This window comes from Lepisosteus oculatus, chromosome 6, assembly GCF_040954835.1.
Source record: "Lepisosteus oculatus isolate fLepOcu1 chromosome 6, fLepOcu1.hap2, whole genome shotgun sequence".
Lineage (NCBI taxonomy): Eukaryota > Metazoa > Chordata > Actinopteri > Semionotiformes > Lepisosteidae > Lepisosteus > Lepisosteus oculatus.
In genome coordinates, this window is record NC_090701.1 from 24,660,378 (window position 1) to 24,684,338 (window position 23,961).

At 35.4% G+C, this 23,961-nt stretch overlaps 1 protein-coding gene across 1 annotated transcript; it reads left to right on the forward strand.

The window, feature by feature from the left end:
• The first annotated feature begins 13,668 nt into the window (after positions 1-13,668).
• LOC107078245 (uncharacterized) lies at positions 13,669-23,939 on the forward strand. Its single transcript, XM_069190831.1, has 12 exons — positions 13,669-13,726; positions 15,674-15,816; positions 16,233-16,368; positions 16,725-16,812; positions 18,344-18,424; positions 19,260-19,388; positions 19,660-19,726; positions 20,059-20,137; positions 20,464-20,569; positions 21,122-21,192; positions 21,494-21,606; positions 23,905-23,939. Exons 2-12 carry the CDS (start codon positions 15,705-15,707, stop codon positions 23,937-23,939), a joined length of 1,017 nt encoding a protein of 338 aa, XP_069046932.1. The 5' UTR covers positions 13,669-13,726; positions 15,674-15,704.
• The last annotated feature ends 22 nt before the right edge of the window (positions 23,940-23,961 follow it).

Genomic DNA, 23,961 nt, shown 5'->3' on the forward strand with positions numbered 1-23,961 from the left:
TCTTAAAAAAAATGTATTTAAATTAGAAATGATCTCCAAGGAGAGTGTCAGGTATCTCAAAGTAGATCCTTAATTTTTTGTTCTCAATAACTTGTGCTGAGTATTATTTTCAATTCTTCTGTCCTGAATATTCTAGGGAAGAATTACAGAGGTTACTGCACTTTAGGTTAAGAACAACCATCTCAGAACGCTACAGTACATGACAATAAATGAACAATTAAAATAACCAGTATGGACTGAGCTCTTTCCATCTCACTCCTGGATCATGTAAGATAAGAAGTTATCAGAGCTCTGGAGATGCAAAGTCACAATTGAGATGCACTCCAGGCCCTGGTATAGGTCAAGGATACTCTGTGTCAAAGATATAATGTGCAACACACTGTGCAATGCAACTGCAGACAGCCCAAGAAGATGAAACTATGAAACGGCATTGAGAGCTTCAGGAAGATTGAATGATGGATAGGTACTGTAGGTCCTATGTATTAGATTAAATTGCAACAAACTATGTCTACTATTAAAAGAAAAGACTGATATTTGGCACACATTGTCTTCCACTCAAGCTCATCAAAAAAACATTTCAGATCTTGCTCGAACTTGGTCTTCACACACAGTACATCCTTATTAATAAGTCCAACCAGTGTTTTATAAATAGATTAAACATAACCCTTTACACGTTGCAAGCAAGTCATCTTCATATCTAATTCTACTGGATTTAGGGGCAGTAAAAGGTCACTTTGTTGCTCTCTAAAGTCATTCCTGACTTTAAATGCTTAAAGAAATATGAAGTGTATAACATATTTCAACTTCAGCTGATTATGATCATTAAAACATTTTTGAAATAGATACCTAAATATTTTTATTCCTGTTTTGTTCCATATTTGTGTGAAAGGGTTAATTAATATGATGTAACTGTATAATTATGTTTCTGGGCTTTAAGCTTTTTATAAATCTATGACCACATCTTATGTGTATGTCTAATATGTGGGCTACTAGTTATGCTCTTAATGGAGTGAATTGAAGGGATAAAACCCACGAAGGGTACCTGTCTGTACTCAGGAGGGAGTATTTAGAGGATTTGCTTGCCATATCCATTTAATCAAAAATTGTGCAGTCCAGTAGTACATTTGTAAATCAGGTAAACCCAGCCCTCCAGGACTTGGGGACTGACCTTAAGTTTAATTCTGGTTAATTTTCCTCCCCAAAGGAAAATCGAAATGATACTGTTCAAACCTTTAAAAATATTGCCAGAACCTGTATCACAACTGTTAGTAGGGCCAGTAGGGGGCGCTCACCCTGTAGTCTGTGTGGGTCCTAATGCCCTAATGTCCCTATATACAGTATAGGGACACTATATTGTAGAAAGGCACTGTCCTTCGGATGAGACCTAAAACTGAAGTCCTGACTTTCTGTGATCATTAAAAAAATTACTTTTGCATTGTTGTGCTTAAAACATTTTCTATAAATATTTAGATAATTTACTATCTTTAAAATGTATTTAATATTAAATTATTTACAATAAGGTTTTTGCTGGTCCTATAAAATCATCATGTCAACATCATATTTAAACACCATAGAAAGAAATCAATTCCTGATTCAATTCAACATTTCCCTTGACGTTACTGCTGAGGTATTTGGACCCTCTGGAACTGTGGGCTTGGTACTGTCTCTGTCTTTTGCAGTTGTTCTGACAATTATGAAAGGCTCTTCTGATAAAATAGACAGAGTGGCCTTTCATCCTGTGCTACTGCAACATGTTGCATTTCAGTTTAATAAGAAGAGCTGGGGAGTTATTTGTAATAATAAAGACTTCTGTGAAACGCAGCTCTGATAAACTCTTCTGGGATACTGTGTTTTTATTTCTTAACAACAGGCAGCCTTACGTTTTTTTTTATCATGTTTACTCTGAAAATTTCTTATTTAACTTTGAAACTAGCTACAGTTACAAAACTGTCATTAAAAACTACAACATGAAGCCAGTTTCATGGTTCATGAAATGATACGTCACTGTTTACACAACAAATAGAAAACAAATCCACATATGCATAACATTTATGTATAAAAGTAAACATTTCTAATGACACCATTTTGTTACCGTCTATAATAAGCTGTAAGCCCTTTCATAGGAACTGTACTCATTTTTCAACTTCTAACAATATATAGGACTCTATATACTGTATGCCTGGGTCAAATAATAAAAATGTTTGATATTATACAGTATGCAGTATCTTATATTCTCGAATACAGTTGTGGATGTCTTTGAAAGCTTCAGATATAGTAAAAAGAAGAAAGAAAACACGTTTTGGCCGTGGAGCCTTCTTCAGGTGTGTCAATCTTAAGGTTTATATACAGTAGGGTCTCAGTCTTAGTCTGAATTTAATTAAAAAAAATTAAAAGGCTGTAATGTGCCAATAAAATCAATAAACCTTAAGATTATGTAAAACAGGAGGGAATTATTGACACAAATCCTAAATATTTCATTATCATATGAGAAAAGTGATCAAGAAATTTATCAAGAAATATTATTGCACAGTAAATACTGTACCTACTGCTACTATTACTACTGTGAGAACTGTAAAGAAATTTAAATTTCCTAACATCTATTGCACTTAAAAAAATTCTGTACTCTTTTGTAGATTACTGTTGTAGCTTTCCTGGAAAAATCCATACTTCTTACAAATATGACTTTCTCACTGGACTCTAAAAATGTATTTAAACAAACCTCCTATTGAGAGAGTAGTAAGGTTCTGATTACTCTAATAAAAGGCCTTTTGATTTTGATCCTATACATCCATCATAATATCCTACAGTACAGTACAATGTTTCAAGAGGCTGGAGGAAGCTGTGGTAGTGCTACTGGGTGGCCTGTGCTTTTTTCCCATATGGACTTCGACGGAAAAACATGCCTGTGTAAAGCAAATATCTTTAATATAAGGGAATATCTTACTGTGAGAGGGCAGTAGGTTCAAATAAGGTGAAAGCTCATGTCTGAACTACATTCTCCAAAAAGGTGGAGGAACAATCTACCATCCTCAGTCAGCTCAGCACAGTTTAAAAAGTGTGATGTCTGAAGAAAGAGGGCAGATCCTGCTATTCAAACTGCACCAGAGGGAGAGTGAGATAGAATGAAAGATTGAGCAAGAAAGTGAGTGACTTGTGGAACAGAATGAGTTTTGAACACATGCATTTTCGAAGAGTCTCAGAGGATGACTAAGCTTCCTGAGTGAGCTTACAGAGAGCGCTCATGAAGAAGATAAGTTGTCTGTTTCTTCTCTTGAAAACAAAAAAAATGTTCTTCTACTGAAATTATTTGGAAGTTGTTTTTTTTATTAAAAGAAATACAAATGATTTTTATTCAGTAATTGCAAAGAACCAATTGTTGTAAAATAACCGCCACTCCTTGAGACTAACAGAACTGGAAGCTCAAAAGAAAATGAGAAAGCTGAGGAAAAAGACCCAAAAAAGACAAAAGGCTACAGTCTTAAAAGAAACACAGAGGTGACAGAAATGTCAAACACATACAATCAGGAGTCTTGTGCTGATAATTGTTGCATGGGTATCAGAACAGTAAGCACAAGTTATTTAAACTGACAAAACTCAAACACTCCTAAATATATTGAGTATTTAGGTACACCATGTAAAGGCAGAGTAAAACATGACTTTTACAGAGACATTCTCAATAAAAAGAGGCAATAAAGAAGAAAAAAGAGAAAAACAATTAAAGTTCAGAACTTTAAGGAACCTTCTCAAATCAAGCTGGTGGAAAACAGGCCCCAACTGCTCTTTTGAAACAATATTTCAGGTGTTTACTGTTGTACACATCTTATTATATAAATATCATACAAATACAGTTACTTTTAGGAAGAAGTCAACAGACTGCAAAAGAAAGGTCAGAGTATTTGATTTATTTTAAAAAAAGAGACTCAAGGGAATAAAGAGAAACAAAAGGTTACAAAATGCAAAAGAGCATGTAGAGGATTGTGCTGTGACACAAATGGACAACTTTTTGAGAGTTTTACCATACACTTATTTTAATTTTAATGCAACTGCCAATGCAATATTAAGTGCACAAAGTAAAAAAAATAATAAATTATGTCATTTTGTCTAGTCTTCCAAAAAAATGGAAAAAAATAAAAATCCCACCAGTAAAGTCATAGCAACGGATCAACAAATAGGACAACTTGTGAAAATTAAATCAAGATTCTTAAGAAATACTTGTGGTTAAAGAATACTTACTGTAATTTCCACAGAATGTAACAGTCTAAAATACCCGCCCCCATTTGCCAATTCTAAATTATAGTTGAATCATAGTTCTAATCTGACTAATTCTGTGTTTTTGATTAAAAAATCTATGCTGAGCCTTATTGATTATTTTCATGTCACATTTTTAATGTGAACAAACTAAGCATGTTTTCCTAGCCCCAGCCCAGCTACTGTACATCAACAATGTTGAACAGTATTGTGCCTCCCCAAGTCTAAATTACTGGAAAAATACCTAACTTATAGTGAAAACTACAGTATAATAAGGGCAGTTAGCACTGTTAGCATTGCTGCCTGACAGTTCTTATGTTTGACTCTTGCCTAGAGCACTAGTTCCACTTCCATGGTCCAAAGACATTGTGTGTGTCTGTCAGGTTAGGCCCCAGCTCATTTGCAACCCTCTACGAATAAAGTATTTAAATGAAGGTAGGTGAATGGTCAACTCAAATGCAGGAAGATCCTGCAGTCACAAAAATAACAAAAATAGATAACGTTCAGAACCTTTTGATGAAAACTACTAAGAGCAGATGAAAAGCAGTTAAATAATTAAAGTTATAAAAAGACAAAGTGACTCACTGAAATGGAATACATCTTCACTTTAGCATATGGCAAATGAAAAACAGTGCTCTAGACTGTGACCCTTTTGAGTCATGATGGGATTTCCTATCATAGCTTCCCAGAGTGGCCCTTCCTCTAAGAGGCCATGACTCTTACAGCTTGCCACTGTGAAGTGTATTGCAGTACATTCCTCATGGCAAAATGGGGAAATGCTGTGCAAAACAGCATTTGTACAGCAACAAATGTACATACAGTATGTAATCATATAAACACATATAGCTTACCAATTTGTCCTCTTTACCATTTGGGATGCTTCAGTCTCAGCAAGCACTTTATTCTAATCATATTTGGTGACATGTTATTATTAATGTCAGAGATCATCCAATTGGGGGTAATATCACACTTATTTAGGAAATATTGTTAATACTACTGATGCAGACATACTATCCCATTAAAAGGAATATCATCTTTCCATTTTACAGTTTTAAAAGCAGTTTCTTACATATGTATTTTGCTAATTATATTAAATGCTAAGTTGATAAATTTGTATCATGAAAGTGAACAAGAATTCCATTCCTATAGTAGTTCTGTATTAACCTCTGTTTCCACTGCTTTCTTGTGTGGTAAAATAAGAGAGAATTACAGTATATTGGAGCACACTAAAAAATGGAAAACATTTGGTAAAGCACAGAGGTGAAAAAAGTTGAAGAATTATATTAATTACAGGAATCCATGTCAATGTGAAGTGCTACAATGTATATAGTATATACTGTACTGTATACATGGTATAAGCTTGGCAAAATCATTATGGCAAATGAAATGAATGTACCTGTACAAGTTTACAGGGATAACTTTTTAAAAAGAATCTGGCCAGCAGAAATCTAAAGAGACACTAACATTTTCCTGTTTAAGAAAAAATGTAATTTAAAACAAGGTCTGCTCTTTGGCTGGACATGTCTTGGCACTCACTGTGCTTATCCACCCCTTACAACTAGCTCTGCCAACTCATCTCTGTCTTGACCTGCTGGAAACACTCTCAGCCATTGGGTTCCTGACGGTGGGCACAAATAGAAAACCCTGAATACTCCACTTTAATGTGAGAAATCTGTAAGATTCACCCATTAAAGGCCAAAGGTTTGGTCCTCAGAATTTAAGTCATGTTCACTTAAAAAAGATTAAAAACAAATTACTGTAGAAAGTAAGTGCTTGAAAGCTGTCTAAACATTGCTATGGACATCCTACAGACTGGAAAAGAACAATGTTATGGGGTTTATGCACTCTGTGTGGGAATCACAGCCTTTGCAATTTGGTCTGCTGACCTTTTAAGGGGATGAAGTAACTCAGACCTGGATGAGAGCCCAGATGAAACTGCAGACAGATGTTCTGAGCAGTAACATATACTCTCATTCTAAAAACGTAAAACACTGCAAACAAATGGAATTTAAACCCAACTTTCTACAGTAAAATTTTACACAAGTGTAAAATTAACAACTAAAACATTAATTACAGAATGGCTATAAAATGCCCTGTGCTGGCAACAGAATAACAAGAAGTAATTGGTTAGTTCCCTGTCCTCTTAAAGAAATTCCAGAAAATATATAAAAAACTGTCCTAAGGTGCCACAGTGATTTGGCGCTTTGTGCCAGGATACCGTCTGTTTGGAGTTTATAACTTCCCCATATGTTCACATGGGTTTTCATCCACCCCCCAAAACCACTTTGTTAGGTTGATTAGTTTTCCTATATGCGTTAGGAGCAAGAGTCCAAATTACTCGAGCCTGTTAAGGGAAGCTCTTCTGTCATGCTGACACTACCATAGAAGTCTGAAGAATTGACCTAAATTAAAAAAAAACCATGCCAAGTGCATCATTTTAAATAAGTAACCTGCTAAAGATGTTTGTTATGAGGCTTAAACTATTAACACAGAAACCATGAAAATGACCTAAATCTCCCTCAAGACTTTCCTGTTGGAGAATAATACAATACATTTTGGTTTCAAATGAAAACACAGCATATAATTTTACTGACATAGAATATACCCTTTTCCTACAGTGGTATGCTCAGCTTTGGATGGTTGCTATTTATTGTCTTCAGCTCATCTTTACAGCAACACAGCCTAGTAATTTTCAGAGACAATGGGTCTATCTTTGACACACATGCTGCTGGGCAGGAGTTAGGAAAATCCAGTGAATCACAGACCCATTGGCCACATGTTAAGTATCAAGAAAATGTAAGAATCCCGAGAATGAGAATGCATGGATGGAATGCATGGAGCAAGAGTTTGCTCTCAATTCTTAGTTAAGTGTATTAATTCTGATTGTATTAATTTAAATTTTGAATTGTTAGTTGCCTATATAACATGACTAAAGCAGAGGGCCATAACTGAACTGAAAAAAGAACAAAGAATACAGAACAGATTACCAGTTCATGAAGGGGAGGGAGGGATTATAGGATGTTAAAACTAAACAGTCATTAGTTGTGTACTTTAAAACTCTGTCAAAAACAACTGAGAGACTGTCACAATTTACACATAATAAAACAACTGTAGAATTCTAGATAACAGAATACAGTTGTTTTATTCTGTCTATAATTTTCATATTGCATACTGAGATTATATAGAGAAATGTTTACAGTTTGTTTAGGATGTCAGTGGTTTCGAATTGTCTGACTTAAAAGACTATAGAAACAGTGAGCTGTGTGGATCAGCAATTTCAAGTCACATGAGAAGATGATTTTGCCAGTGGAAAAAACTGGAAATAAAACCTCATGTGAGGCATTACAAATGCTCAATGCTTAAATCTGGGGAAGAAAAAAAATAAAATTAATTTAAACATCTTGGCACACAGTAAAATACCCAAATTAAATCAAGCATTCAATAGTGTCCAAGAACACTATTCTTTTTGGAGTATATTTATAATTCTTATGGACTGGACCAACTACAGCATATCTCTTACATGTAGCTTATGTTAGTACCCGAGGAATGTTTTCAATGCTATTGCATTGTATATTGATGGTACTGGTTTAATCACTTGATAAGAATGATCTTTAATTGGCTTAAGTAGGTTAATTTAGTCACCGGTTTTTGATTTAGTCATAATCTTAGTCAACTAAAATGTCTATTAGTCATAGTCACTTGCTAGTCACCCACGTTAAGTCTTTAAATTATTTACTTTAAATTATTTTTATTGTTTGTGGTTTCATGTTTTTCTTTTTTATATTTATTTAACATGACATATAAATATTTAGTATCTACTTACTAAAAGGACACCTCCAGGATTAAAGTGTCAAAAACCGCTTTGTGTACAACTAGTCTTAGATGAAAAACCCAAAATGCCAAAGTGTTAAGGGCAAGGTGCAACTGCTCAGGCGTCCTGGAGGGTCTCAGATGTGCACTTACTTCAGTTCAGTAGTGCTGGGATCCTTTATGTTGACTGGCTTGGGCTTTATTGAACAAAGCCTGCATTAAGGTTAAATATAATTAATAATTATTATTAAGCCTGTTTCCCACTCTACACTGTGCTCCTAACATAATGTATGTTTGTCATATTTGAGCTGTTCTGATCTAGTTTGTGTATGTATTAGCTCATCAGTGTGTTTATTATCACAATGGGTTTTGATGTAAATCATTAATTGTTATATGGTCAAGCATAGTTTTATTACTCAAGAGATACTAGTTGTACACTTACACTTTGACTGCAGAAAATAAACCTTTTGAGTCTGAAAGCCAAACCTGAATGCCATGTCCTTTCTCTGACACCACAGTTGCTCATCCAATTTAAGAACCTTGTACTTTGGGAATTTCCCAAATACTGAACTGGTCTACTGAACTGAACTCAAGTACATTTAGCAATATGAGGTTAAGGGGTGCACACTCACAGCCATTTCTTTGGCTAGGTTATCTCGGCAATTTGCTGGTAGCAGAAGTGGCTAAAACAGTTACTAACTAGTAATGGTAATACTACAGTATAGCTTTAAATAATAAAAGGGGGAATATTTCCTTAGCACTGATTGTCAGAGCAGGTGTGTTAATCGTGGTGTCCTGATGAAATTACTCTCTGTGTTTACACAATGTAGCCTACCTACAGTTTCTCCTTACTAAAATTAGTAAGGTACTGTAATTTCCCACCTCTTTTTTTAATGTGTAGTGAAACTACTGACACATAATGGCACATCACATAGATACTGTAGGTGTCACGCTTCAGTAATGGTAAGGTGGATGTAATACTCAAAGTTATATGTATAACCCTTTGAAATTCTTTGAGATAAAAATATAAATTATAAATATAAAATGTAATGATTATCTGTTCCATGTTTATATCAGCCATGGAACAGATAAAGGGCAAAAAACCTGGCTTGAACTGTAAAATAAAACAAGAAATGGCTGCCTGCTTTCTGAAACACCACACATGGCACTGATATTAAGCACACCTTTGTCTCAAAAGCTCTTGATCAATTTGTACAGCACATGAGCCGAACCTACTCTATGCTTTCACTCATCCTGGCACTTTAAACAGTCAGAGATACACAGGGTTACAAAATATATACATACTGTATAATGCAATAAATAATGCAATAGAAATGCAATAAATAAAGAGGAAGTTTTCAGAAATAAATTGATTACATTACCATTATTTTAAGAAATAATGATAATCTCTCATAGGCAACTGGTCTGATCTGTTTATTCTCCTGTACTTCTTTGAATCAATATGGTAGGAAGTTAATATTTTTAGACAGTTTCTCACTTAGCTGTACTTAGGCAACATACTGTAGATACTGTATATTTGGAAGGAATTCAGCAAAGGGTCACTAGGAAGTGTACTATTTTTTGCAGCAGGAAAACCCACAGCTGGAGAATATTTTACATCTGGAATGCTTCCTTAATGCAAGGAGGATTTCTGACATAATTCAATGACAGAAATTCTGAGGTAATCCAATTCATCAGGTTTCCCTAGTACTCCGAAATGAGCAAGTACATAAAGTGTATTTCCAAGTATAGCATATATAGTATAAAGTACTGTTTATACTGTTTTCCCCCATTAGAAATTGTCATAACCATATACAAGCACATGAAACCATGACACAAATGTGGGATTTCTGAAATACTGGATTGGCCATTACAGCACTTTCACCCACCTTTCCATTAGAGGCAGACTGCAATGCTGTGAATATATATTAGGTCGTTTATTGTTTTCTTAAGGTGCCCTTTCTTAGATATTGTTTTAAAGAAATAAAATATAAGTAAAATAACCTTCAAATCTGTTCATTTTAATAACATTGGAAGTCTGGATATTCAACTATATTTTCAATTAATAATAAAAATTAATCAGATACTCTTCCATATCAGAAATATGTAAAGACCCATCTTACATCACACAAAAAATATTCAACATATTGCCCGTCCATATCTTTATTGTATCCACTTCTTCCAGTACAGGGTTGCAGGGGAGCAATGGACTCAAGGTGGGAAACACCCTGGATGGGACGCCAGTATAACACTCACACACCAGGACCAATTTTTCCAGAAGCCAATTGTCAAACCAGTATGTTTTTGGACTGTGGGATGGGGTCTCTCCCACATACGGAGAGCATATCAACTCCATGCAGTTAGCACCCCAGGTTCAGAATTAACTCAGACCTCCAGGGCTGTGAGGCAGTAATGCTAAGAGAACTGCACCGCCATGCGACTTCTAATAGATACTGTACATCAACCCAACTATAATTTAAAAAACTTTAGGCTGCGCAGAACTTTTACAGTATATACTCATCCTGGGGGAGCGCTCTTTGTAAAGCAGGTTTTATCGTAGTCTGTGATATTTTCCTCAGGGTACACAGTCCAAGATGTGCTCCCCAGATTTGCTAACGTCTCAATACTCTCTCATAGGCAACTGGTCTGATCTGTTTATTCTCCTGTACTTCTTTGAATCAATATGGTAGGAAGTTAATATTTTTAGACAGTTTCTCACTTAGCTGTACTTAGGCAACATACTGTAGATACTGTATATTTGGAAGGAATTCAGCAAAGGGTCACTAGGAAGTGTACTATTTTTTGCAGCAGGAAAACCCACAGCTGGAGAATATTTTACATCTGGAATGCTTCCTTAATGCAAGGAGGATTTCTGACATAATTCAATGACAGAAATTCTGAGGTAATCCAATTCATCAGGTTTCCCTAGTACTCCGAAATGAGCAAGTACATAAAGTGTATTTCCAAGTATAGCATATATAGTATAAAGTACTGTTTATACTGTTTTCCCCCATTAGAAATTGTCATAACCATATACAAGCACATGAAACCATGACACAAATGTGGGATTTCTGAAATACTGGATTGGCCATTACAGCACTTTCACCCACCTTTCCATTAGAGGCAGACTGCAATGCTGTGAATATATATTAGGTCGTTTATTGTTTTCTTAAGGTGCCCTTTCTTAGATATTGTTTTAAAGAAATAAAATATAAGTAAAATAACCTTCAAATCTGTTCATTTTAATAACATTGGAAGTCTGGATATTCAACTATATTTTCAATTAATAATAAAAATTAATCAGATACTCTTCCATATCAGAAATATGTAAAGACCCATCTTACATCACACAAAAAATATTCAACATATTGCCCGTCCATATCTTTATTGTATCCACTTCTTCCAGTACAGGGTTGCAGGGGAGCAATGGACTCAAGGTGGGAAACACCCTGGATGGGACGCCAGTATAACACTCACACACCAGGACCAATTTTTCCAGAAGCCAATTGTCAAACCAGTATGTTTTTGGACTGTGGGATGGGGTCTCTCCCACATACGGAGAGCATATCAACTCCATGCAGTTAGCACCCCAGGTTCAGAATTAACTCAGACCTCCAGGGCTGTGAGGCAGTAATGCTAAGAGAACTGCACCGCCATGCGACTTCTAATAGATACTGTACATCAACCCAACTATAATTTAAAAAACTTTAGGCTGCGCAGAACTTTTACAGTATATACTCATCCTGGGGGAGCGCTCTTTGTAAAGCAGGTTTTATCGTAGTCTGTGATATTTTCCTCAGGGTACACAGTCCAAGATGTGCTCCCCAGATTTGCTAACGTCTCAATACTGCTCTATGTGTGTGTAAGGACTGTCATCCAGTCCAAGTTGAAGTTCAGCGCTGCACCATGATATTCCAGTTAAGTCTCAATTCACTAAGAAACAATTGGTCTCAAATAGAAATTCTCCATTTTTAAAAGTAATAAAGTAAATGATTAAGACTTAGTAACATATTCTAATTCTAACCTTCTTTATATGAGGTAAAGCTAAACAATAGTATACTGTATATTTTATTGGCTCTTTTGCATTGCAGGTTTTATTAGGTTTTGTCAAAATAAGTTCATAATTAAAAAAAATATTAATCAGCTAAGTCCCTATATCTATGTTTTTGCCAAAACTCTTCATAAAGTTTAAAGTTGTTATCAAAAATCAATGTTTAAGTTTATATTATTTTTCTCAATGTGTAAAAAAAAAGACTGTTTAGATGTGTTTCCTCCTCTACTACATCTACATTAAGGACGGGGCGGAAGTTGGCTTCTTATTCGCGATTTTCGTTCCACCTTAAATGTATGGAATATATTTCAGAAAATCGCAAACCAATTTTAAAAACTCACAATAACACTAACTTACACTGGGAAAAGGTGATTGCACTTTCTTCTTTTTACTATGGCCCTCCCCTCCGATGATAAAATCGTCTCACAATTCTGACACCGAGGTGTGAGAGACATTATAGCAGACTGTCAAAATCCCGAATTTAAGGAACTTTTACTGTACTGTTTTTTAAATATGACCCTCTGAACATGGCATGTGAGAATACATTGGCAAATGGTGATTGCACTTTCTGCTGTATCGCTATGTCCCTCCCTCCTGATTACAAAATCGTCTCACAATTCTGACACTGAGGTGTGAAGGACAATGTAACAGACTGTCAAAATCCTGAAGTACAAGAAATTTAACTGTACCGTTTTTTAAATATGACCCTCTGAACATTATCTGAACTGTTACATTGTCTCTCATGTCTCCGTGTCAGAATTGTGAGGTTCACAGCAATGAGCAGAAAGTCCCATCGCCCTTTGCTCATCCTCGGTTACCCACATATTCTCATACGCCATGTTCTAAATTTCCCATTAAATACTGCTATATTAAAATGTCTTGTAAAATACAATACTTTGAGACTTTTAATGATCAGAAGACAAGGTCGTGGTAAATTTGCAGAAAGTGCCAGTGAATTCACGTTTTGCCTTTTACTCGTTTGTCTTATTTACTCGTTGTCTAACATGCCAGCATGTGTTATTGTGAGTTTTGAAAATTGGTTTTCGATTTTCTGGAATGCAATTTGGACAGTCGCTATTTACTTACATATTACCCTTTACTGAGGACATGCACAGTTATCCATCCGGATAAGTGCATTTTAAAAAGACTGTAGAGAGTCATCTACAGGCGAAAGGCGACATAACGTCACAGCAGCAGCATTTAAGGTGGAACGAAAAAACACGAATTAGAAGCTGGCGAATTAAGAAACCGACTTCAGCCTCGTACTGTACAGTACAGTACGTTACGGTCATTTGAAACAAATATATTTACAGGCGACAATAGTAAATTAAGTAAATATAATAAATAAATGAAATAATTAAATAAATAGTAATAAATGAAAACAATAATGATTGAGTAAACAAATTACTTAACTTTGTTTAAGATTAAATTAAAAAAATATATCAATTCTCAGATCTCCCATTGCTGGCTCTAACGGCCGTTAGCACTGTACTGTATGTCCCGACTCAATGGCCACGGGGATTTCCGCTCGCGCGTTTGCTCGCTACATCTTTGGTACTTGCTTATTTTCAAAAAAAAAAATCATTTGAAGAGTTGTTAATCCCCGCCATGACTAAGGTACAGAATTAAATATAAAGCTATTTTCTAAAACAGTCCTTAAAAAGCATAGAACCCAGGATTTATTATTATTTTGGGCGACCATCGCATTGTAGATAAACGAATCGTACTAAATCAAAGAAGTGGCGAAATTAAGTTTTTGAACAACGCAGGAACAATTAGCGACTTACTGTATGTAGAAACAATGCCTTAAAATAATATTAATATATACTGTATCTACATGCATCTAGAGAATGTAGTTTTTAATAAGGTGGTATTTGATAACGTTTTGAAAAGCGTCGATTCTCTTAAAAGTTTTGTAATTTTTAAAATAAATTTAAGAAATTATAGAAATTATTCTATGGGTTTATGGTGGACAAAAAACAGTGAATAAGCCAATAGTCTTAGATTGATCTAAATCTAAGGTGAAGCTTAAGACTGGACTCATCTCCATAGCACAAATATATCAATGACTAAAACTTAAACATCAAGATTCTATAGAATCGTAATTAATTAATTAAGATGACCTTTTCTCAATACTGTAGTACTGATGGGTTCTGAAGGTGCCAAAGGATTCCTGTTCACAAATGACAAAGAATGTGCTCATTATGCTTTGGCTCCCAGCTCCATCTTCAGGCCTCTAAAGCAGGAAAGAAAGGCCCATCCCTTGACTCACATAGACTACTGAGTCCCACGCCACTCCTAAACCCTACCCCCTAAGACCATGACTCTGTTACTCCCAACCTCTGGTAATTAGAAGGTCCAGATTCAAGTGGGGTTTGCAGAAACAAACCCCAAAATTCTTTACAAGTGGAACATCCCAGATCAGCACTCTAATGGATTTGCTATAACAGGCTGTTGATGTAGAGAGATTTTTTGACCTGAAGTTTTGTTTTTAAGACTATTTGCTGCATTATTTATAATATTTACAGACTTGAATTTAAATTGTGGGTCCTTTTCTGGAAGAGATTTAGTTTGATCATCCCTGATATGCATCTGTCAGTATGTTATAAACCTGTGTTTACATTCAGGAGCCCCAAATATTTCAGTATATGGTTTCCATAACTGGTAGACAGTTTTAAAGGTTTTTATAAATACCAAGGTGCCATTAAAGAGTCCAAGGGAACACATCCTTCTGAGGAAGAACAAACTAAGTTATAGAACATGACCATGATGTGGTTAGATTTAGAAAAATAAAGCGTTTTTCTAAAGTATGTACAGTAGTTAGTGCTTGCATTTTACTCTTGATGTTGCAGAACATTACTGACAGAAAAAAGACTTGAATTGACAGAAAAAGATAAAATTAAAAGAACACCACTATACATGGGTTGTGAATGACACTCCAATTAAGATTTAAACAAAAACGCAAATACATTCGTGTCCCCATTTATAAATCTGGTGGAACAAGCAGAACACACTGCATCATTAAAGGGTAAAACACTAGTGTCTGTAATAGGGATTTAGGGACTGTTGTATTAGAACCCAAACTCATATAGAGATTGCTAATCTGACATAATCTGTACAAAGGCTCACCCACTAAGGTACACCTCCCCCTAAGAAAGTGTGGAAATAACTACAAGTTTCTGAAGTCAACTTAATGCAAGTTTAGCTGAGAAACAATATAAGAAAATCAAAATATTATTAAATACATTCGGTGCAGCTTTTTGGTACTTTTAGGAATAATCCTTCTGGATGCACATATTTGGAAAGCCCATAAAATATACATAAAAACAGTAGAGTACTCTATTTCTTTGATTAAAGCTTTCATAGGGATCCTGATAAGTAGGCAAAGGTATTAGTTGTTATGTTTCTGTTGTATAATAGCCCTTGAGGTGAAGTATGTAGAAATCCACTAGAATCCATCTTTCAAAATTCTCAAAATAAAAAAAAAATCTCTCAAATAGGCTTCAAAGACGAGAACTATGAAAGAATCACACGTATGTAGACACAAAGTATGTTATTTTACAGAAGGTACCTGTAACATTACAGGAGGGGTGACATGGCTGAAGTAATACGAAGAATAGCAGCTCACCTGGACCAGCCTTTGAGCGGCAGAGACCAGGAACTCATTAATTTTATAAGGCAAAGGTTTTCCACAAATTTGAAAACAGGTGGGCATATTGTTCTTATTTTGTCTTTACATAAAATATGTAGGATAAAACAGTACAGTACTCTTTTTTTAATACTGCTTCATGATAGTCCATCATTTTTACACATACTTAAGTGATCATTTTTTAAATCAAGGTGGTTAGAAATTCGTGTTCATGCCATAATCAAATATAAATATCATCAGAAAAACTAAAAGACAGAGTACCTTTTGTTATTTGGCCAAGAAATCCAAAATCTGAAAAGCAAACAAGGCTCAGAAGAAACACTATCCAATATTCAAAAGAAGATGGATTATAAAAGGGGAATTTTTAAAAGCATAGTAGGTGTGTAAAACTGTAGAAAGGTTAGTTTCTAATACATATTAATTTACGATGATTATTATAAGCATATATTTTAAAGAAATATTGTGTATTCAAAGATCAGGGTTATGTCCCGGTGAAGGTGACAACTAGAAACGACACTACATATCTCCTTCCACATGAGCAACAGAAGAAGCAGAATTATGATAGGAGAAAAGATCTACTGAGCAATGGATTCTTCACTCCTGCTGATAAGTAATTTGTTAATATTGTTAATAAATAGTGTTAATATGTAATATTACTGTATATAAGAAACATTTCTTCTTAACTTTCATTTCTTCAATTTTAGAATTTTTTACTTTAATTAGAAAATTTAGTTTTTTTATTATTTTATGTTTTCCTCCTAGCTACTAAATCCTTTGTGGAAAAAACAAACAAAAATATTGCTCATCACTTCTTATAAAATGTACAAATCATTTATTTCATTATGTAAAAAACAGTTTCTTAGTATGTTCTCAGTATAAAAAGATATGCTCACATTTTTCTAATATGTTGATATTAAACTAATATTTCCTCATTTACTGCACTGTGTTTCTCTTCTTCACTCTAAGAGCATATCAGAATGTTGGGACTGTAAGCCTGGACAATGTTGATTTATTTTCCTACTGTCTGACCTCTGAGGATCAGGAGCAACTCAGAGTGAGTGAAAACTAAAAGGATTGATGCACCAAATTTCACTTGACAAATGACAGAGCATGTGTAAAAACAGGTACTTTAGTTTTAGAATTAGTAAAGAAGAGCAAACCATTCCTCTAAAGTGTTTTTTCTCGAAACACTATATCAGAGATTTTCTTGATGATTGATGTTTAATTAACATTTTGTTCAAGATCAGAATGGAGCTGTCAAAAAGTATACAGGATAAAACCATGATTTCTAATATTCAGTTTAAACTATCTGCCTTTTAAGAAACAGGAAGCATTAAATGCTAAAATTGTAGATGTATGGATGAAGACACTTGAAAGTTTTGTGTTAATGGTCTTACATTATTAGTAACATTAAACAATCCAAATCATCTTGAAATTTGCATTCTTGTATCAAAATATCAAATCACATTGCACAAGTATGCAGTGGAAATGCTTAGTTGTTCAAGTATCCGCTAAGGTAAAATCCATATAGATTTAGATCAGGTGAAAGGTCGCTAAAATAGCTCTAGACTATGGATCTCAGGGAACATGTTTGAAACTGCTTTATTGTGCGTTTTTCAGTAAAAAGTTCCTGTTCATTGCAAATGTCCGTCTTTCTACAAAAATGCTAGGTGGGCCAAATGACCTTCTATTGTGTATAACATATCTCATTATACCAAACCAAAGTGTCATTGTGCAATCATGACTGAATTCCTAAGCTGACTTTTTCACAATGAAAAAGGGTTCTGATATTCACACTATATGGCATCATCTTGGGTTTTTGTATACCAACCTTAGAAGGTTTCTTATCATTATCATTTCTTATTTGGGTACATGAAAACTTTATCTGACAAAAAATCTATTTGTCAGATTTGACAGAATCTGTTGTATCCTTCCGAATTTCTGCTGTACATAGTTGATGAAAAAAAAAAAATTTTGTATATATATATATGGGTTTATATAATATCCGTTTTTAAGGTATAATTATGTTAAATGTTATAATGTTTTCCGATATATAATTCTGAAAGATGTAATTATCAAGAGTATCTGTCTGAGAAATTCTGAGAAATACAACTGAACAGCATTGCAACTGCAACATTATACAGTGCATTGCAACATTCTACAACTTAATTGTATAATGTTAGCGTGCCCAGAGGGGTTGGGCAGCCAGTTGACCTTGGACCCCTAGAGGTATTTGTTCTTACAGAGGAGTTTTTGGTTCCTCTCCTCCGTTGTCTTCTGGCTTTTTCTCTTTCTGTATTGTAATGTCATGTACTGTCACACAGCTTTGTTACATGCTTTGGGGTAACCTTGACGTGAAAGGTGCTATACAAAAATAAATTGTATTGAACTGAGGGACAACAGGAGCTGCCTTTACCTTCTTTTCTGCCACAGACTGAGTAAATCCTGCCAGACTCTCAGATTGCACAGTCAGGCAGTGTGACTATTATGTATTTTAGTGTAACAATGTGGGATTAAGATTTCTCCAGGACCAATGCTCTTCTTGTTGTTAATGTCTATATATTTGTTTTAAAAAAACAAAACAGAAACAGCTTGAAAAGAAATATGTCAAGACAGCAGGCAGTTCTGTGACCTTGAGCAAATTTAGCCAAGAGAAAGCCAAAAAGGTAAGGGAAAAGGGGTAATATTTTTATTCTACAAAGAAAATTAAAAAATGAAAACCTACACGTCATGTATGTATCTTTGCAAGTGAGTAATTGTTTTGCTGGGAACTGAGAAATCTTTGGCAGATTAATCCCCTTGGAGCACTATACACATTACCACCAGCTATATAACCCTGCAACTCACAACTGGCAACACACTGAAGTGAAGCCAGTACCTAGATGGAAGACCTCCTGGAAATGCTAAGGTTACTGCTGGAAAAGGTGTCAGTGGGACCAGTACGGAGAACACATCCTGCGGTCTTTGTGTGTCTTAATGTCCCAGGACTCCCCTCCACCACCAATGTGCAGCATCCAACTGAATGATGCAACGGCAGCCATAGTGTGCCAGAATGCTCACCACCCATCAACTATCAATGGGGAGAACAGAGCGATGATGCCAATTCATAGATGGGGATTATTAGTGTTATTATGGGATTATTGGGCCAATGGAAAATTTGGCCAGAATACCGGGGTAACACACCTACTGTACTTTTTTCAAAATTACACCCTGGGATTTTTAATGAGGACAGAGTCAGAACCTTGGTTTTATTCCTCATCTGAAGGACGGTGCCATTTTGCAGTATAGTGTCCCCGTCACTATACCCAGGCATTAGGACCCATACAGACCGCATGGTGAGCGCCCCCCACTGGCCCCATTGACACCACTTCCAACAGCAACCTTAGGTTTCCCATCCAGCCCATCCATGTACTGACCAGGCTCACAGCTGCTTTGCTTCAGTGGGTTGCCAGTTGTGTGATGCAGGGTGATATGGATTATTATTATTATTATTATTAACAGGATGAAAAAGTCAAACCTCCTACCAAGATGATTCACTTGCAGGCCAGCAACGGTTTCTTCCTTCTGAAAACTTATTTGGAGGAGATGGTTTGGATGAAGCATGCCTTACACACAGGACGACCTCTGGCAGTATGCTTAAAAACCCTGGTGTGGATGTTTTAGATGGTAGCAACATTTCTAAAAAACTGTGATGTAGTCCTTATTTCTGAAGATGGTGAGATTTTGAGATGGTTTGGATGAAGCAAGAGTGGTCTGGAATTTGTAGTTTCAAAATGTTATAAAATCCATAATAACTTGTGCAATGAAGTTTGAAATGTCTTACTTTATTGTTATGTAAGTTATATATAGAAAGTATGAAGATAAGGATTAGCAAGTGTTATATTTTTTTTTACTTAAAAAGGCAAATCCATCATTTTCAGCAAAGAAGATTTTGTCCTCCAAAACACCCAGTGAACAGAATTTGTCAGGTTTGTAAATCGACAGGAAATCCTTAATACCATAGCTGTATTACCATTTCAAAATATTATCTCAATTTCGATGTATAGTGTACACTCAGAAGTAAAAGTATAAGGATAATAATTGAACTGAAGAGTCACTTCTATTCCCACTACAATAGGATTACAGTTGTGGTAAAAGGTATAGGAAGACAAATCACTCTTTACTTTTGTTAGCTTTGTGATATGGATAGTACACAGTAAATCTATTGTCTTAAAATCCCCAGGTTTAATAGGTTATGTTTATAATCTGGTTCATTTCCAAGCCTCGGAAGACCAATTACATGTGGTTTACCTCTCTACAGGTAGTAAAGACTCTGGGAAGACATGCACTATGTCAATTAATACACAAGCAATTGACCCTGAGGAGGAGTACAGACTTAGGTAATGACTTAAAATTATTACACTGGATAAAATGTAATAAATATAAACAAAGAAATGTGATAGTGTAGTCTTTGCTCATGATAACACTGCCACATTATTGAAATCTTTGTTGTAGTATTTGCAGTACATGGATCTATATTCCCTGCATTCTATGAAGAGGACAAACACCATAAAATATGGACATGGATAGAAATGCTCTATCTTTTATGCTCTATCATAATATAGAGAAGTCCACACTCCTATATTATCATCAGATGTATAATCTGATTGAACTCATTGAACTGCCTCATTAAACTGACATATTTAACTGCTGTATGTGTATATAGGAATGTGTCGATTAGAAAACAGGAGCATGTTGCAGAGAAGCTCCAGTGGATTTACATGATGCTATGTGGGATAACAAACATGAAGAACAGAGACCTGAAGACTATGGTGAGTTGTGTATTCAGATTGAATTTAGATCCTTATCCATTAGGAGCAGATCAAGGGTTCTAAATGATCTGCATTCATCTATAAAGTAACCTATAGCATTCAAGTCTTGATCAGAGGTAACTTGTACACATTACAATCTTATTATCCCTGCATGTAACAATGAAACACTGCTGAATGTCCTGTATCTTGTACACATGTTTTACTCAGGTCTCTTGAGATATAAAGAACAATACTGTACAGTATATATTTGTGTATTTTAAAATATATATGTATATTCATAAACATCATTCTTACACCAGCTGTTTTTTTAATTTTTAAAAAAGTTGCATATAATTTGTGTATAGTGTACTGCAAGATTAATATAATTTATCACAGAATCCTGGCAGGTAAATCTTGTATTCAAAATAAAAAACATACAATTGCTTCTAAACACACTATTATTCTTACTGTCTAAAACTTCTAGGCATAGAAAATTATTTAATAGTCATAAAAAGTGATGTACATATTTTACATTTATCAATAAGTATATAAGTGCTCAATATTTTTTTCTAGGTCCCTCTCTCTCCTGCATATGTAAAAGGTATAATGAAAGAAACCGAGATTCTTCCTAGAAGCTCAGCAAGGTAACTAGGTAACAGATTAACTTTTCTAAATGATGGTTATTTCAACTAAAGATATTAAAATCAGAACTGCTGCACAGACCTCACCATCAGCATATTGTCCTTCATGCAGTTTTATCTTATAACTGGATTACAACCCATGGGCCAAGAGCAACTTCAACATTAATGTTAGCTTAGAAGCCTCTTGGCTTGTTCACAAGAAAACAGCCATTAAGCATGTTTTGGTACTTCCTTTTGGTGGATGTGTTGAACATTATCCTCTGCGGAAACTAGTTAACTTGCAACTGGTTTCTTTGGATTTCAGCTCTATTCCTCCACCAAATACCAAAAGACAGCAAAGGTCATTTTCCCTGGCATCTGAAGACAGCCAGAGTATCACTCCAGATATATGGGAAACGTTCATCCATCCTGATTCAGGTAAGAATGGATGTTGTCACTCAAAATATTCACCTGTACATCAAGGCAGTTAGAGTGTTCCATGTTTGGTAGAACCTTAATTAAAATCTCACTGCACCAGTTCAATTCATTTTGTCACTGCACCAGTTCAATTCATTTTCACAGGTAATACATTCATATGTTCCTCTCAGGACAAGAACAGCAGCTACTTATCTCATCAATTAGGGAAATGTGATTTTTAAATTTTTTAAATGCATTCACAAAAAGCAAGTGAGCTAATGTCACTGTAAGGTGACCTTTCAAACAAGAACTATTTCTGCCTTGTACATGACTATGCCACCTGTCAATTATAAAGAGTTCTGGGCCCCTTACTTCCTTGCTACAGGTTCTTTTCATCTCCCAGAATCACCAGATAAGCTAGAGTGCCCTTTTTTCCACTCAACACAGAGTACATTATAATAAAAACTCAATGGTAAAAGACACTCATTCCAGAGTGGCCGCAAGAACCACTTTGGACCCTAGTTGCTCAACAAATGTCCCAAAATTATGCAGTTCTGTAGTTCTGTTCTTTGTGAAGTTCCTTAGGTATGTTTTCCAATCCTGGACATCCGGAATAATGTATCCCTGGTGCTTCCTCCCTCTACCTGGTTTGTCCCCGAGTCCAGTTTGGGGAAGATTGTTCAGAAAGACGATAACAAGGTCTTCCTTCACTGCTTCCAGTCCCCGTTGTTTAAGTTCTGTCCCGCATCCAATGCCGTAATCTGCCCTGTAAAACGTACTTCTTCCAAAGGTCCCAGCCTTTGGGAGCCTTTCATAACAGAAGCTCCTGACTCTTCCCCTCTAGGTGGGAAGTTTGCGTGGGCAGAGTCGCTGCCCGTGGTTCCTTCAGCAAGGTGCTGTCCAGATATGGCCAAGTGTATGTTTTATATGGCCAAGTGATGCACAGTATTGTTCCATCTCATCCTATTTTCAGGCCCCCCTTTCAACCAAAGGTCCAGTCAAACCTGTTTGCAACCCCACACATTACTCATGAATGGTGTGGCAATTGCTTAGCGCTTATGTTAAGAGGAAAACCAGTCATCACTGAGGTGTCACTGGCCCTTCAAGGCAATTCACATCCATACCACCCTCAGCTCCCAGTATTCACACACCCACCAAACAAAACATTTGGGCATTACAATGCAATTCATACTGTAATTCAATTTACCATCAGAAAATCTGGCAAAACATTAAAGCCTTTTAATATAGAGTAACTTTCAAAATATACTTGAATACTAAATAAGAATTGTTTATAAAGTATTGTTCCAATTAACAGGTTCAAACTAGGAGGCACAGTGCAGTAGTAACAGTCTTACTCTCAAGATAAGACAAGATATTTATAGACCAAGTCCAGTCAAATTGTGCACAGATACACAGGCTTTATATTATGATTGCTGAGCAGGAATAGTTAAAAAGGGAATAACTATCTCCACCAGCTCATTATCATGAGTTGAAGAGGAAAATAAAATATTAATAATATATCAAATAATGAAACTGTTTTTATAATCACGTGTGTTAATAAATGTCCAACTGTATTAATTTTGTTGATAAGGTAAAATTAGAATTTGGAGAGCTTGTTGCTTCTCTTGCTACAGAATTCTTTTACATACTCTCTTAGCCGAGAGTTTCTTGAACCCTAGTTAATTTCCTTGCAGCTCAGACAGTGGGTTTGTAGTCAAATGGTTGGTTAACTTGTCAGGATGCCAGGCACTGAGTGAGAGAGAATTTCCATTGTTGTGTTCACCTCTTACAATATGTGTTCCTCACCTTGGAATTGCCAACCAAAGGACACTGAGCTGCTGGGCACTTAATCTGTGGTATATCAAAGATGGACCCACTTTATAATGTCCTGGTTTCTTGCTATATATTGTTACATATTCATGCTAATTCTAATAGAACAAAAAAAAAACTCCTATTACAGTATATGTTTATATATTTAATATGTGCAGCACACACATTCAGTATAAACGTTTGTGAACTAAATGCATTCATATTTGAAAATAAATGCTCATGCTTCAACATAGATTAGAACTAATAAAAAGTAAGAAAGTTATGACGATGAGGAAATACAGTATTTTTCTTCAGTTAACACTGTGGTTAAAACTGGGGTTAACCCCCACTTTTAGAACATCCAGGCATAATCCCACAGATCAGCTTTACACCATGGCTCCTTGGCCAAGCACAGACATCAAATGTTTGGCAGAATTACTATTGCAGCAACACCAGTAGTGTCCTGTCAGAATATGCATCTTAATGCCTACATTTTCTTGACTTTTACAGAAATAAAATCAGCTTCCATAAGATACACAGGGTAAGGTTTTTACTTATTAAATAATA

Bases quoted from the DNA above. Each gene is read 5' to 3' on its own strand.
- LOC107078245 (XM_069190831.1), top strand. From the start codon at position 15,705: ATGGCTGAAGTAATACGAAGAATAGCAGCTCACCTGGACCAGCCTTTG. The intron at 18,425-19,259 runs GTAAGGGAAAAG...TATTATTAACAG, and splicing joins GCCAAGAGAAAGCCAAAAAG to GATGAAAAAGTCAAACCTCC. The intron at 20,138-20,463 runs GTAATGACTTAA...ATGTGTATATAG, and splicing joins GAGGAGGAGTACAGACTTAG to GAATGTGTCGATTAGAAAAC.